Source organism: Strix aluco, chromosome 33 (genome assembly GCF_031877795.1).
Source record: "Strix aluco isolate bStrAlu1 chromosome 33, bStrAlu1.hap1, whole genome shotgun sequence".
In the NCBI taxonomy this organism is placed as follows: Eukaryota; Metazoa; Chordata; class Aves; order Strigiformes; family Strigidae; genus Strix; species Strix aluco.
The window spans coordinates 2,615,092-2,628,856 of record NC_133963.1 but is presented as its reverse complement, the minus strand read 5'-3'; the positions used below and the strand labels follow the sequence as shown (position 1 = coordinate 2,628,856).

Sequence of the window (13,765 nt, the reverse complement as noted above, 5' to 3'; positions counted from 1 at the left end):
CTCACCATGGGGACGCTGGTGGTGGGTGCTGAATGCTACGACCTGGTGGCCACGGTGGGGAAGGGGACCTTCGGGGAGGTGGCCCAGGGCCGGCGGAGGAGCACGGGGGAGATGGTGGCCATCAAGATCCTGAAGAAGAAACGCTACCATGGCCGGGTGGTGAAGAATGAGCTGAAGCTGCTGCAGGCCTTGCGGGGGGTGGACACAGAGGAGTCGCACATCGTCCGTTTCCTCGAGTCCTTCGCTGACGGTGCCTGTACCTACCTGGTCTTTGAGCTGCTGGAGCAAAACCTCCGGGACTTCCAAAAGAAGAACAACTTCTTGCCGTCGCCCGTCCGGCACATCCGTACCGTCACAGTGCAGCTGCTGGCGGCGCTGCTCAAGCTGAAGGAGCTCTCCATCATCCACGCTGACCTCAAGCCAGAGAACATCATGCTGGTGGACCACGCACGCTATCCTTTCCACGTCAAACTCGTCGACTTTGGCTCAGCCTGCATCGTCACCGAGGCCTGCCGCATCAAGCAACCCTACATCCAAACCCGCTTCTACCGGGCACCAGAGATCTTGTTGGGGTTGCCCTTCTGCGAGAAGGTAGACGTCTGGTCTTTGGGTTGCGTGATGGCTGAGCTTCACTTGGGTTGGCCGCTCTACCCTGGCATCAATGAGTACGACCAGGTCCGCTACATCTGCTCCACCCTGGGGCTACCACGGGGTGAGTTGCTCTGCGCTGGCTGGAAGACGTGCTCCTTCTTCCAACGGGTGCCACATCCCACCGGTTCCTGGCAGCTCAGACCACCGGGCGAGGAGATGGCGAAGCCGGTGGAGAGGAGGAGGTACGTCTTCTCCTCGCTGGATCAGTTGGCGGCGGTGCACATCCACCTGGCGTCTGATTCTGGCCAGGAAGCCCTGGCCGAGCACTGTGACCTGCGTGGGATGGTGGCGCTGCTCAAGACGATGCTCACGTGGGACTCGCAGGAGAGGATCACGCCCAGCGCCGCCCTCGAGCATCCCTTCATCTCCCTGCAGCAGGTGAAGTCCAGCTTTGAGGCCACCCAGTATTACCAGCTCTGCCACAAGGACTTGAGGGCATCCCGTAAGGATGCCAGCGCGGTTCAGCTCTTCCCTGGCACGGAGGAAGGTGCCTTCATCCCCGCCAGTCAACGCGGCATCCAGGAGGCCACCACCCAGATGGATGGGCTCAGCCTGGCTGAGCCAAGCGGGTACAGCAGCGGCACGAGCCCGCAGGACGTCTGCCAAGCCCCCATCCCCACCCGCCACGGCACTCGGCGCTACCAGCATCAGCGGCATCCCGGGACAAAGCGCGCTGCCGGTAACTCCATCGTGCTGGGGGCCCCCGGCAGCCGGGAACAGCGTGGCCGCCACGATGGCAGCGTGGTCGTTGGGAGCGTCGTGGAGCAGAACCTGCCTGGGAGAGCGAACACCTCGTCCCACGCCAAGGTACAGCCATGGGGGGGGCCTTGTGCAGGGACAGGGGGCTCCTGGGCATGGGTGCTCTGGGACACCGGGTGCTGGGTGGCTTTGTGTCCCCCAGGTGCTTTGGGGCCCTGGATGCTCGGGGTCCCTGGTGCCCCCAGATCATGGGTGCTGGGGGGTCCCTGGTGTCCCCAGATCATGAGGGATGGGGGATCCCTGGTGCCCCCAGATCACGGGTGCCCAGAATCCCTGTGTGTCCCAGGTCCCCACCAAGGGGTGGGCACACCTCCCATGGGTGCCGCTCACCCCCTCCCCACCCTTCTCCCTCGCAGGAAGCTCCGGTGACGCGGTGCGACCCCAAGCCGCCAAGCGCCATCCCTGTCCCCAAGGATGGGCTCCAGGGGACAGACTGGGACTCCCCCACTCTACCTGGCACACTCCTCCCGGCACAGAGCCAGGAACACTCACATCACTGCTGAGCCACCGTGGCAACCCTGGCACACCCCCTGGCAGAGAAGAGCTCCCCAAAGACCTTCCTCTTCCTCACCTTCAGCCACCCTGACCAGCAAGACCCGGCTCCACGCCGGTAGAGAAGAACGGAGCCAGGGACGCACCAGGATGTGCTGTGCCAGATGCTGTCGGCACCGGTTTTTGCAGCGATCCCCCAATAAATGGTTTGCCGACAGCCAAGCGTTTCCTCTGACTCTTTGCCGGGGTGGGTTTGGCACTGCCGAGACTCGAGGGGCGCCCGGCTTCCCTCCCGGTGCCGGCACAGCATTCAGCAAAGGCCCGGCGCTCTCCATCGCCGCGGCGCAGAGGACCCCTTGCCTCAATAACAGCACCGCAAACGCCACAAAAACGTGTTTTTTTCCCCAAACGGGAGCGGGGAGGCTGAATTCGGCACAGCTGGAACCCGCGGTTCCCCGGTGGCCCGTTGCCCGGTGCCTACCGGGAGCCGCAGAGGCTCTCCCACTGCTCAGCGTCGCTGATGTCAGCGCTGTAGCGGGAGCTCCAATCCCGCTCAAAAACCGCCTGCAGCTGCTCCCGGATGGTGCCGGCCGCAGGGACGGTGGCGGTGCCGGCACTGCTGGGGCTCAGCGTCTGGTTCACCACCAGCGCCGATCCCGCCGTCCGCGTGAAGTAGTCGCCGGACCAGTTGGATGTCCCTGCAAGGAGATGTGGGGTCAGGGGGACACACACACCCCCCAAAACCCGCCCCCAACAGCAGCCGGCGGCGATTCGCACGCGGGGACGTCGCGCTCACCGATATACGCCGCCTTCTCCGTCACCATGTACTTGTTGTGGTTCACCCGGGCGGAGGGGATCTGGGCTTGTGCCGCGCTGGCCGGCACCATGAACAGCCGCTGCGGGGAGCGAGGAGACCGTCACCCAGCACCCACCAAACCACCGCCCGCTGGCACGCCGCGGTCAGGCCGCGATACTCACCACCGCCACGCTGTAGTGGGTCTGGTTATCTGCGATGGCAGCAAGGGATTTGAGGAAGGGGAACATGGTGACTCGGCTGTGCCGCCAACAACCCACCAACAACCGGACCTTGACCCGGCGTTCAAAGACGGCTTTCCGCAGACGGTTATCGATCGCCGGCCAAAATCTGGGCAGGGAAAGCGGTTCAGCCTCACCGCTGCCGGCAAGTCAGGGTTGGCGTAAGACCACACGAACCTCTGGGGGTGGGAGAATTCAGTGGTGGGTAGGTAGCTCATCACCGCGACGTCCACAAAGGCTTCGGCAGCATCGATGACACCGAGGAGGGCGCCGAGGTCCTGGGTCCGACCGGCAGCACAGAGCGCCGGCGGGGAGCTCTGCCAAAATCATCGGAGACGGGTCAAGCACCGGCACAACCAATCCACCGGCACCAGGAAAACCAACTGCAGGGGATCGGGGACATACCGAGAAGTAGACAGCGGCATCGGTGTCGTTGAGCTTCAACTCCAGTGGCGTTTCCATGTTGAAGGGGGTAGAATAATTTGCCGGCCACGGTACCGGGATGGAAGTGCCAGGAATGCCAAGAGCCCAATAAGCTTCAAAAATTTTGCCTAAATCTTTGGCCAAGCAACTGCAGTTGTAGACAGCAACACCGAGCTCCTTCACCTGCGGTGAGCAGCACAGCAGCACTGTCACATCATCGGGTGGTTCTGTCATCCCTCTCCAATGCCACGAGTCCTGTCTCATGGCATCGAGCATCCTCGGATGGGGACGGGGATGGTTTGGGATAGCCCTGGCGCTGTTCGGCGCAGGTTGGGCACCATCCGGTGCTGCTCACCTGGGTCAGAGACCTCCAGTCCATGTTGGCACTCCCAAGGTAGAGGTGGGTGCCATCGACGAGCCAAAACTTGGTGTGCAGCACACCGCCGGTGAGCCGCGGCATATCGACGGTGCGCACCACAGCACCTGCACGACCACGAGTTGGGCGTCTCCCACTCCAAATCCCCCCCAAACCCCCATTTTGAGGTCTTGCCATCACTCACCGCTCTGCTCCAGCGCTCGGAGATCATTCAGGGGTGCTTTTGCTGACGGGCGGCTGACGGTGATTCGGACGGTGATGCCACGCTGGGGCAGTTGGAGGAGTTCCTTCAGGATTTGTTCACCCTGAATCAGCATGTGGTGTGAAGGCAAAACCAGCAGAAATGATTAAAAACGATGGGAAGACGAGAAAACAGCAGCCAGCACCATGTTCAAGCAGCAGAATCAGTGCTGCGCCGCACGTGCCGGATGCCAGTGGCGCAGACCTGGGCGGCGGAGGGTTCGTGTGTCCGTGTGTCCTCGTTGGTCATGGTCCAGTAGAAGGAGGCAATGTCCAGGCTGCGGGTGACGGTCCCCAAGAGGTTCATCCACGTGGAGAACGTGGACGGATTTGGCACAGAACCATCGCTGAAGGTCATTCCCTCTGGGATGCTCTCCACCAGGACGATTCTAGGGCGGAAATTCAGCAGCGTCAGGGAGGTGGTAGCGCCAGGATGTCGAGGGTCTCGGGGGTGCAGGACAGGGATGGGGGATGCTTGGGGGGGCCCTGAGGATGCAGGACAGGGATGGGGGATGCTCGGGGGGGCCTTGGCGGTGCAGGACAGGGATGGGGGATGCTTGGGGGGGCCCTGTGGATGCGGGACAGGGATGGGGGATGCTTGGGGGGGCCTTGGCAGTGCAGGACAGGGATGGGGGATGCTTGGGGGGGCCCTGTGGATGCAGCACAGGGATGGGGATGGGGGATGCTCAGGGGGGCCCTGTGGATGCGGGACAGGGATGGGGGATGCTCGGGGGGGACCTGAGGATGCAGGACAGGGAGATGGTGGCGCCAGGATGCTGAGGGTCTTGGGGGAGCGTCACCCCCCATGAGCTCGTCTTACCGGCACATGTCCCCGCAAGATCCGGCATCACCGCGGAGGGCCGAGCTCAGCCAGAGATTGAAGAAGAGGAGGAAGATGAGGACGAAGAGGGTGAGGAGGACGGTGGAAAGCAACGCGCTGCGGGAGCACTGGGATGGAGAGGGGACGTCAGTGCCCCGAAATGAAGAATAAATTAATTGATGGAGTTTAAAGGCACCCCCAAGAATGGTGGCATCCAGCAAGGGATGGCACCGGGTCCAGCTGGCACCGAAGCCAGCCCCCGCAGACCAGGGGAGTTACCTTCAGTAGGAAGCAGTTGGGATGTGCCCCACGGTCCTCCAGTGGGTCCAGCTGTGATGAAGGCAAAGAACTGGGAGGGGGGGGGACCCCGAACCAGGGTGGGGGCTGCTCTGGGGGTAAACCCCCCCCCAAAATGCCCATGGTACCCAGGGAAAAGTGCCCCCCCGCCCCAAGATTTCCAGAGGTCCCCACAGGGTGCAGGGTCTGGGTTGAAACGGAGGGCATGGGGTGCCTCGGTTTGGGGTTGTGGGGTGCCAGGCAGGGGGTTATGGGGCCCCCCGGTTCGGGGTTGTAGGGGGCAGGGCAGGGGGCTATGGGATGCCCCACTCTGGGGTTGTAGGTTGGTGGGGCAGGACAGAGTCCTATGGGGCACCCCAGTTTGGGGTTGTAGGGTGCCAGGACAGGGCAGGGAGCTCCATGACACCCGGTTTGGGGACTCAGGGTGTCGCCAGCACCATACCTGCTTATAGGTGTTGGGCTTCATCCCGGCGTGACGCTGGAACAGAACAAACCGGATTTCTCCTGACGTTCCCGGACAGGCGAAACCCCCGCGGGGTGCAGCACAGCTGGGATTTTTGGGGTGCAGAGAAGGAAAGAGACCCCAAAAAACCCGGGTGGGGCAGAGACGTTCCCAGCTGACTCACGAGATCGGGGTGTTCACGTGCCCCAGCCTGTTTGAGGCAGGGAGGGGAAGTGTCTGGTCCTTCCCTCCTCCGCCACTGGGGCTGGTACCCCCCGGCAATAGGGTGGGACACCCCAATTCTGGGGTGCAGACACCCCCCCCCAGCCCTCTGGGACCCCACAAAAAGAGGGTGCTCAGCCCCAAGGTTCAGCTCACCCCCCAAACCCTGCCCTGTTTTGGGGGAGGGGATTAGGGTTGGGGGCGTTGGGTCTGGAGGGGCATTAAGCTCGGTCTGGTGTCACCCCCTTGGCCCAGCTGAATTTGGGGGGGTCAGGGCTGATGTTTAGGACTGGGTTTAGCGCCAGGGTCAGGGTTAGCGTGATATTTAGGGTTTTTTTAGGGCCACAGACATATTTAGGACTGGGTTCAGGGCCATGGATACTTTAGGACAGGGTTTAAGGCCAGGAGCATATTTAGGGGCAAATTAAATGGCCAGGGACATATTTAGGGCCGGGCTTAGCGCCAGGGACATGCCTAGGGCCAGGTTTGGGCCAGGGCCGCGCTCAGGGCCGAAGCCCCGCTCTCCAGGCTGCGGCTTCCGGGGGTGCCCGCTGCGCCCCGTCCCCCACCGTACCGAAGGCACCGGGTCCGCGGCGGAGGCTCCGAGCAGCCCGCGGGGGCCCCTTCGGTCCTCCGGCGCTCTGGGGGTCGCCCCTCCCCGTTCCCCGCTCCCCGCCCTCGACTGGCGGCGCGCGGCGCCGGGCGGTGACGTCACTTCCGGCACTGCCCGAGGGGAGCTTCCGGTGGGGCCGGGCCCGGCGGCGGGATGGGGCGCGGCGGGAGCAGAGAGGTGAGGGGCGAGGGGAGGGGTAGGAGGGAAAGGAGAGGGCGTGGGGCAGGGGGAGCGGGCAGGGGGGTGTGGGGCAGGAGGAGCGGGCAGGGCTGCGGGCAGGGGGGTGTGGGGCAGGAGGAGCGGGCAGGGCTGCGGGCAGGGGAGTGTGGGGCAGGAGGAGCAGGCAGGGCTGCGGGCAGGGAGGTGTGGGGCAGGGGGAGCGGGCAGGGCTGCGGGCAGGGGGGTGTGGGGCAGGGGGAGCGGGCAGGGGTGCGGGCAGGGAGGTGTGGGGCAGGGGGAGCGGGCAGGGCTGCGGGCAGGGGAGTGTGGGGCAGGAGGAGCGGGCAGGGCTGCGGGCAGGGAGGTGTGGGGCAGGGGGAGCGGGCAGGGCTGCGGGCAGGGCTGCGGGCAGGGGGGTGTGGGGCAGGGGGAGCGGGCAGGGGGGTGTGGGGCAGGAGGAGCGGGCAGGGCTGCGGGCAGGGAGGTGTGGGGCAGGGGGAGCGGGCAGGGCTGCGGGCAGGGGGGTGTGGGGCAGGAGGAGCGGGCAGGGCTGCGGGCAGGGGAGTGTGGGGCAGGAGGAGCAGGCAGGGCTGCGGGCAGGGAGGTGTGGGGCAGGGGGAGCGGGCAGGGCTGCGGGCAGGGGGGTGTGGGGCAGGGGGAGCGGGCAGGGGTGCGGGCAGGGAGGTGTGGGGCAGGGGGAGCGGGCAGGGCTGCGGGCAGGGGAGTGTGGGGCAGGAGGAGCGGGCAGGGCTGCGGGCAGGGAGGTGTGGGGCAGGGGGAGCGGGCAGGGCTGCGGGCAGGGCTGCGGGCAGGGGGGTGTGGGGCAGGGGGAGCGGGCAGGGCTGCGGGCAGGGCTGCGGGCAGGGGGGTGTGGGGCAGGGGGAGCGGGCAGGGCTGCGGGCAGGGAGGTGTGGGGCAGGGGGAGCGGGCAGGGGGGTGTGGGGCAGGAGGAGCGGGCAGGGCTGCGGGCAGGGGGGTGTGGGGCAGGGGGAGCGGGCAGGGCTGTGGGCAGGGGGGTGTGGGGCAGGGGGAGCGGGCAGGGCTGCGGGCAGGGGGGCGGCAGCAGCCCCGTGCCTGCCTGCTGGCTGTCAGAGGGGACGCCCGGCCGGTCTCTCCCCGGCAGGCTGCTCCTGGCCCCGCCGCCTAGTCCCGCGGCCGCTGGCTCCTGCGCCATGGTGTCCGTCACGATGGGTAAGGGACATTTCCCTCTCTGCCCTGCCGCCCTTCTCCCCCTCCGCCACCCAAAATTGCCCTGAATTGCTCTAAAACCCCTCAACTTGTGTATTTTCATCCGGGAGGCCATCCCCTCCCCACCCCCGCCAGCCCAGGAGCTGTTTTCTTCCCCATCCCGTTAATTGCACAACGACAGCTGCGAACGCCTGGAATGAGCCTCTCGGCTGGTGCCTGCCAAAACCCAGGCGACCGCCCCACCCCCTTTTCCATAGTCACTTCATTTTCCCTTTTCTGTGGCTTTTTTTCAGCGACATCCGAATGGATTCAGTTTTTCAAGGAAGCCGGGATCCCCCCAGGCCCCGCTGTCAACTATGCCGTTATGTTTGTGGATAACAGGTGAGGTGGCACCTTTACGTCGCGTCACGGTGGGGAAAACGGCACCTAAAGATCCCCCTACTGAGGAGGAAGGAAGGAGTTAACTCATTATCCTGTTCCTTAATTAGTGACCTTAGTTACTCACCGGCGCTGAGCTTCTCTGTCATTATCAGTGTTGTTTCCAGGATGGTGGTGGTCTCTGAACCTGTGCTGTGGATATCATGGTGCACCTCGCTCTGGGCCTAATTAATCAGAGCTCATAACGAGAGGAGACCTCGTTAAGCCAGGTCTTTCCTCGCTGCAGGATCCAAAAGAACATGTTGATGGATCTGAACAAGGAGATCATGAATGAACTGGGCATCACAGTGGTGGGAGACATCATCGCCATCCTCAAACATGCCAAAGTCGTGTACAGGCAGGTATGGTAAAGCCTTGCCGGCTCGGTTAGCAGCAAAGTTTTGCCTCGAGCCTTCTCGTTCGCCTCCCCAGGGCCCAAGGGGGAAAAACCCTTCCCCCTGTTTTTTTTCCTTCAGGAGATGTGCAAGGCAGCCACCGAATTGCTCTGCCCCAGCTCCCCCAACGTTCAAACCGAGCTGCGCCGCAACGCCAGTAGCGGTGAGTGCGGGTGGGAGGTTTCTGGGAGGTGAAATCCCCTTGCACGATTGATTTAATTATCTTGAAAAGGAAGGGCTCAAACGATGGCCGCCTTCCCCATGCTCCCGGGGGAAGGACCCCTCTTTAATTCAGCTGACGAGATGCATGCTTGTCCTGCTCGCCAAAGCCCCCGGGGGTTCCAGAGCTCTTCCTCACGGCGCTGTCCCCCCCTTGCAGCCGCCAGCCGGATGATCGCCAACAGCCTGAGCAGAGACTCACCTCCCGCCGCCCCGCTCCGACAGCGGCCCCACGCCTCCAAAATCTCTGTCACCGTCTCCAACAAACTGGCCGCTGCGAAGGCAGGTAGGGAGGGGCGATGGATCCTGGCGGAAGCAACGCCAACAAGCTGCTTTTAGCTTTCTGTTTCCCGTTCAGTGTCCCCCCAGCCAAATTTTAACAGCCCCTCTGGATCCAGCGGTGGGCTTTTTGAGCTAAACACACAACACCCTTGTTGCTGAAATGGAGAGACACGGATTTGAGGGGTGGTCCCCTCAGTGGGCGAGGCCTCGGCTGGCTGGCTGCGCTCCAGCAAGGTGTCTTGGTGCAGAGTCCCTCAGTGGTCCGTACTGGGACCAGTATGATTTAACAGCTTTGCTACTGAAATAAAGAAATAGACTCGAACAGCAAATTTTTTTGCTGTTAAGCAGGTATTCTTGATTGGTGGCACTGGGATCGCCCCGGGGATTCTCTACCATGAGGGCTCCAAGAATTAGTAAGGGACATCAGTTTATATACACACAAATCATACATATTCATTAGATTTCCTGGAAAGGGGTGTCATGATAATGAGCTCCTGGAATTCATTTACATAGTCCTAGCATGCGTAGTGAAAATAGGGTGAGGGGCTTCGGTGGTCAAGGGAAGAAGTACATGATCTTCCTCACGGTGTTTGAAGTAAAGTCGAGGTGTCTCCTTCCTAAATCAGCAGAATCATCCTCCCTATAACAGTGTCTCTGTGTCTCTTTGTTTGAGCCCCCCCTTATCTTAGTTTTCCCATTCTAGGGGTTGCCCAAGTGTCCACTGAAGCCCTTGAGTCTGCTACCAGGGATTTCCGTAGGGAGCCTGACGAGTGTCTCAATCTTACCTAAACAGACCTAAACCTTACCTAAAGGGACCTCAGGAAGTAGTTGAGGAGAAACTCAACTTGAGACCCAAATGAAGAAAAACACAAACAAAGCTTTTATATATCACATCACAGTTTAGTCTTAATAACTGTCAGAAATTCATTTGTTTGAGCCCTTTCACTGGGGACACGGACAGTGGGATCAAGTGCACCCACAGCCAGTTTGGGGGTGACCTCAAGCTGAGTGGGGGAGATTGATGCTCCAGAGAGAAGGGATCCCACACGAGCGGGGCCAGAGGAGGCTGCGAGGGTGATCAGGGGGTCTGGAGCACCTCCCGTACCAGGACAGGCTGAGAGTCAGGGTGGTTCAGCCTGGAGAGGAGGCGGCTCCGGCGAGACCTTAAAGCAGCCTTTCAGTGTTTGCAGGGGGCTCCAGGACAGGGAGGGGGGGGCTTTTTATCAGAGGGTGCAGAGACAAGACGAGGGAGAACGGTGTTAAACTGGAAGAGGGGAGTTTTTTATTAGAAACTCTTGAGTGGAAGGTTGGTGGGACACGGAACGGGCTGCCCGGAGCAGCTGTGGATGCCCCCACCCAGGTTGGACAGCACAGGGAGCAGCCTGGTCTAGTGGGAGACGTTCCTGCCCATGGTAGGGGGTGGGTGGTCTTTAAGGTCCCTTCCAGCCCAAATGATTCTGTGATTTTGCAGCTGGGAGTAGCTAGAGGTGGGGGGAAGGTGTTTGCAGAGCCCCAGTGCTGGGGGAGCCAGCTGGTGCCAGAGCAGCCAGTCTCAGAGCTCACTCCAGCCCAGGATCATGCCCAAGTGCTTGTAAAACCCTTCCTCCCCCTAAGCCTTGTTGTGACGAGAGCTCTCAATTTGCTCTTCCTTCATCCCACCAGGATTATGCGACACGGCAGACGAACGTCCAACGATCCCGGTAAAACGCCGCCGGGTGACGGCAGAAATGGAAGGGAAATACATCATCAATATGCCCAAGGGCACCACGCCGAGGACAAAGAAAATCCTGGAACAGCAAGCGGCCAAAGGTACCAGCGGGGGGGGTGGGTTTGATGTTCATTTTCTCTTCCAGAAGCCCAGTTGAGCCCCAAATTAGCCTGTTGTTACAAATCCTGTGAGGATTTTCACATCCAGAGAGCGATTGGGTAGAAGTTGTGTTATGCCAAGGAGATACTAACTTACCACAAGCCGTAAAGGCTCCACTCACGCCCGTTTAAGCCTTAGGAAGAAGGGGACGGGTGGCCATTTGCATGCTTTTAACAAGTTAATTTTATTTTGCCGGGTGCCCCGATGGTAGGACGGGGCCGAAAGGCCGTGAGCCCTCGGTGCTGACCCAGCAGAGCTTCATTTTCCAGGGAAATCTCAAAAAACCCCACGTTTTCTTGAAAACTGCAGGTCTGCAGAGGACGTCTGTCTTCGACCGGCTGGGAGCCGAGGCGAAAGCGGACACGACCACAGGAGGGAAGGTGAGAGGACGTGGGTTTTCAGCTGCGGCTCCATGGAGCCGTCGCTCTCGGCAGCTGGGCCAAACCCCGCCGGGATCCTGGCACAAGGGTCCTCTCCCCCAAGATTATATTGGGATTTGCAGCTGCCCGCTCGCCATAGAAGGGCTGAAGGAACCTTGAAATAACTGGAAAATGGTGGGGAAACACCTGGGAAAAGCAGGAGGCAGCCACCAAAGGCAAGTGGATCCCCAGTCCCTGGGTGATCCTCATCTGCGCTGCTATTTTGACCCCTTTAATGGGGGATACAGGAGGTTTTTTTCTCTCCTCTGGAGGCAGAAAGCTCAGCATGGAAGTCTTGGGGGTGTAAAACAAGTTGCAGACTGATCCCCTCAAGAAATATAAGAGGGAATACGATTTTATGGGTGATTTATAGACCTGCTTTATAGCCCAGTCATTAATTGCTGCAGGCAGCATTTTGCATCATTACATCCCAAGACGGTTGGTATCTATCTGGTCTCCGTCCCAGGGGCAGAATTCAGGGGGCAGAGGGGAAGGGGAGGGTAAATGGGGGTGCGGGTGCTGACGGGCTCCTCTCACCTTGTCTCCCAGCCCACGGGAGTCTTCAGCAGACTGGGCGATGCCTTGGGGACCGATGGGGACAAAGCCACCGAGAGCGACGATGACTGCTCTGTGCTCCAGTACGCTGGCGTCCTCAAAAAACTCACCAAACCTCCCCCTAAGGAAAGCTCTGAGCTGGGAGGGACCGTCAAGGCAAAAGCCACCAGTTCAGAAGCCAAACAGGTCACCGTCACCACAGCCACCCAGCGACCGGGTCACAGGAACGCCGCCGGTAGCCGTATGGCAACAAAACCGTCACCGGCGGCATCTAAAATCGGCAGCGTCAGCGTTGTGGCGGTGCCGGTCGAAGCGCAGGATGGTGACGTCACCAGCACGAAGGATAAAAGCGAACCCGAATTTCGGGTGACAATCAAAAGGACTTGGGGGTGCGGGAAGGTGAGCAGCACCAGCGAGAGCCCCGGCGCTCAGATGGACAGCGCCGGCACCGTCAGCGTCTTCAAACGGCTGGGGAAGAAACCGGATTGATTGCGTGGAGCTGCTTCCCTCACGGTTTTCCGCTTGTCCCGTCCCCTCCCGACGGTCACCTGCTGCCCCCCCATCCCATTTATTCACCCTCAAGAGCCGGCAGAGCCTCATGCTGCCTTCGTCCTCGCTAATCCCACGGGGAGACGCTTAATCCCGTGAGAAGAGGCGTAATCCCCCAGGGAAACGCTAATCCCACAGGAAAAAAAGCGGAGGGAAGAGGGGAAAAACCGTTCCTGCCAGATATTTTGCCTGCCAGGCATCCCTGCCTGCTCCTGCCTGCAAAGCCGGCAGGTGTGAGGCCAAATTGTTGCTCTCAGTCTACCAGCACCAAAATCTCTGGGTTTTTCTCCCCCCATTTTTCCATTCTCTGCAGGTTCTTTCCTGTACTTAGGAATTAAGTTAAGAACTCCATACAGGGGGGATTTTTCCCTATTTTTTCTGGGATTTTTTATCCTCTTCTGCAGGGTTTTTCTTCCGGCATTTAGGAATTTACACCAAAATGGCTCCATAAATAATAATTGCAGAGCGCTCGCTTGCTGCAGAGATTCTCAATTTTTAAGAGTTTCAGAGCAGCCTCCAAAAAAACCCCCAAAACTTCAAAAGCTTCCCAAAAACTCCTCGGGGGCTCAAAACAATCCCCAAATTGCCTTAATTTAAGTGACACCTTCATCGCTTACAGTTTTAGGCTTGAGCTCAGCCCCCCCCAAACCTAAAACGTCCACCATGGGGGTTTGCTGAAATTATTTATTTCCCCCAAAATTTGTTTCCCCCAAAATTTTCAGTTATGTCAGCAGTGGTGTCTTAACCCTGCACCTGTCCAGTGTTGCTGCAAACCCTGAAAAGATATTTTTCTCCCCAAAATAAAGACAATGGGGGTGGAGGCAGCTGTGTGGTAAGTCACAGCCATAACGGTGAGTCTTTTTGATAAGAAAAACCACTGGTTTCTTTATTTTACCCTGTTTTGGAAGGTTTTCTTTGTGCTTTGGGTGATGTTTGGCGTGTGAAAATGAGTGGGTTTTCCCAGTTTGGGGAGCTTTTTGCAATAAAGCGTAGAAACGGCTCTGTTTGGTGTCAGTTGAGCCCCACCCCCCCAAGTGGCTGAGACCCTCCAAAACCACCTCAGGGTGCTGCAGCTGGAGCAGCTCAGTGCACCCCAGGGTGGGGGGTGCACCCGGGGGGGGGGGTGGTGTACCTGCGCTTTGTGGGCATCAATCAACCGTCATCCCCTTGCTCCTGCCCTCCTCGGGTACGCGTGGGTGGTCGCATTGATGGCAATATTTAAATATATGCAAATAAGCGGAAGGGGCGTCTCCGCGACGCGCGCATGCGCAGTAGGGGGGCGCGCTCTCCCACACCCCCTCGCGCAGGCGCGCTGACCCCCAGCGCAGGCGCAGTCGGCAGCGGC

General features: G+C 60.5%; 2 protein-coding genes and 1 pseudogene across 2 annotated transcripts; 2 read left to right on the top strand and 1 right to left on the bottom strand.

Annotated features, from left to right (window-relative positions):
• On the top strand, positions 1-2,270 carry LOC141916994 (homeodomain-interacting protein kinase 4 pseudogene; annotated as a pseudogene).
• On the bottom strand, positions 2,128-7,703 carry PLD3 (phospholipase D family member 3). The gene is made up of 14 exons (XM_074809996.1): positions 7,604-7,703; positions 6,332-6,480; positions 5,720-5,746; positions 5,536-5,571; positions 5,076-5,126; positions 4,797-4,924; positions 4,182-4,365; positions 3,921-4,041; positions 3,716-3,843; positions 3,343-3,543; positions 3,115-3,254; positions 2,881-3,046; positions 2,699-2,798; positions 2,128-2,600 (listed from the first exon to the last, which is right to left on the bottom strand). The coding sequence occupies exons 1-14, from the start codon at positions 7,701-7,703 to the stop codon at positions 2,380-2,382; spliced, it is 1,752 nt and encodes a 583-aa protein (XP_074666097.1). The 3' UTR covers positions 2,128-2,379.
• On the top strand, positions 6,473-13,420 carry C33H19orf47 (chromosome 33 C19orf47 homolog). The gene is made up of 9 exons (XM_074810106.1): positions 6,473-6,547; positions 7,653-7,720; positions 8,011-8,098; positions 8,382-8,496; positions 8,611-8,692; positions 8,909-9,034; positions 10,693-10,839; positions 11,207-11,277; positions 11,866-13,420. Exons 2-9 carry the CDS (start codon positions 7,702-7,704, stop codon positions 12,358-12,360), a joined length of 1,143 nt encoding a protein of 380 aa, XP_074666207.1. The 5' UTR covers positions 6,473-6,547; positions 7,653-7,701; the 3' UTR covers positions 12,361-13,420.
• The last annotated feature ends 345 nt before the right edge of the window (positions 13,421-13,765 follow it).

Excerpts from the sequence above, each read along its gene's own strand:
- C33H19orf47 (XM_074810106.1), top strand. Across the intron at positions 8,497-8,610 it reads CCAAAGTCGTGTACAGGCAG|GAGATGTGCAAGGCAGCCAC; the intron begins GTATGGTAAAGC and ends TTTTTCCTTCAG. Across the intron at positions 9,035-10,692 it reads ACTGGCCGCTGCGAAGGCAG|GATTATGCGACACGGCAGAC; the intron begins GTAGGGAGGGGC and ends TCATCCCACCAG.
- PLD3 (XM_074809996.1), bottom strand. The coding sequence starts at position 7,703 with ATGGCGCAGGAGCCAGCGGCCGCGGGACTAGGCGGCGGGGCCAGGAGC. Across the intron at positions 3,844-3,920 it reads CCGAGCGCTGGAGCAGAGCG|GTGCTGTGGTGCGCACCGTC; the intron begins GTGAGTGATGGC and ends GTGGTCGTGCAG. Across the intron at positions 3,544-3,715 it reads ACTGGAGGTCTCTGACCCAG|GTGAAGGAGCTCGGTGTTGC; the intron begins GTGAGCAGCACC and ends TGCTCACCGCAG.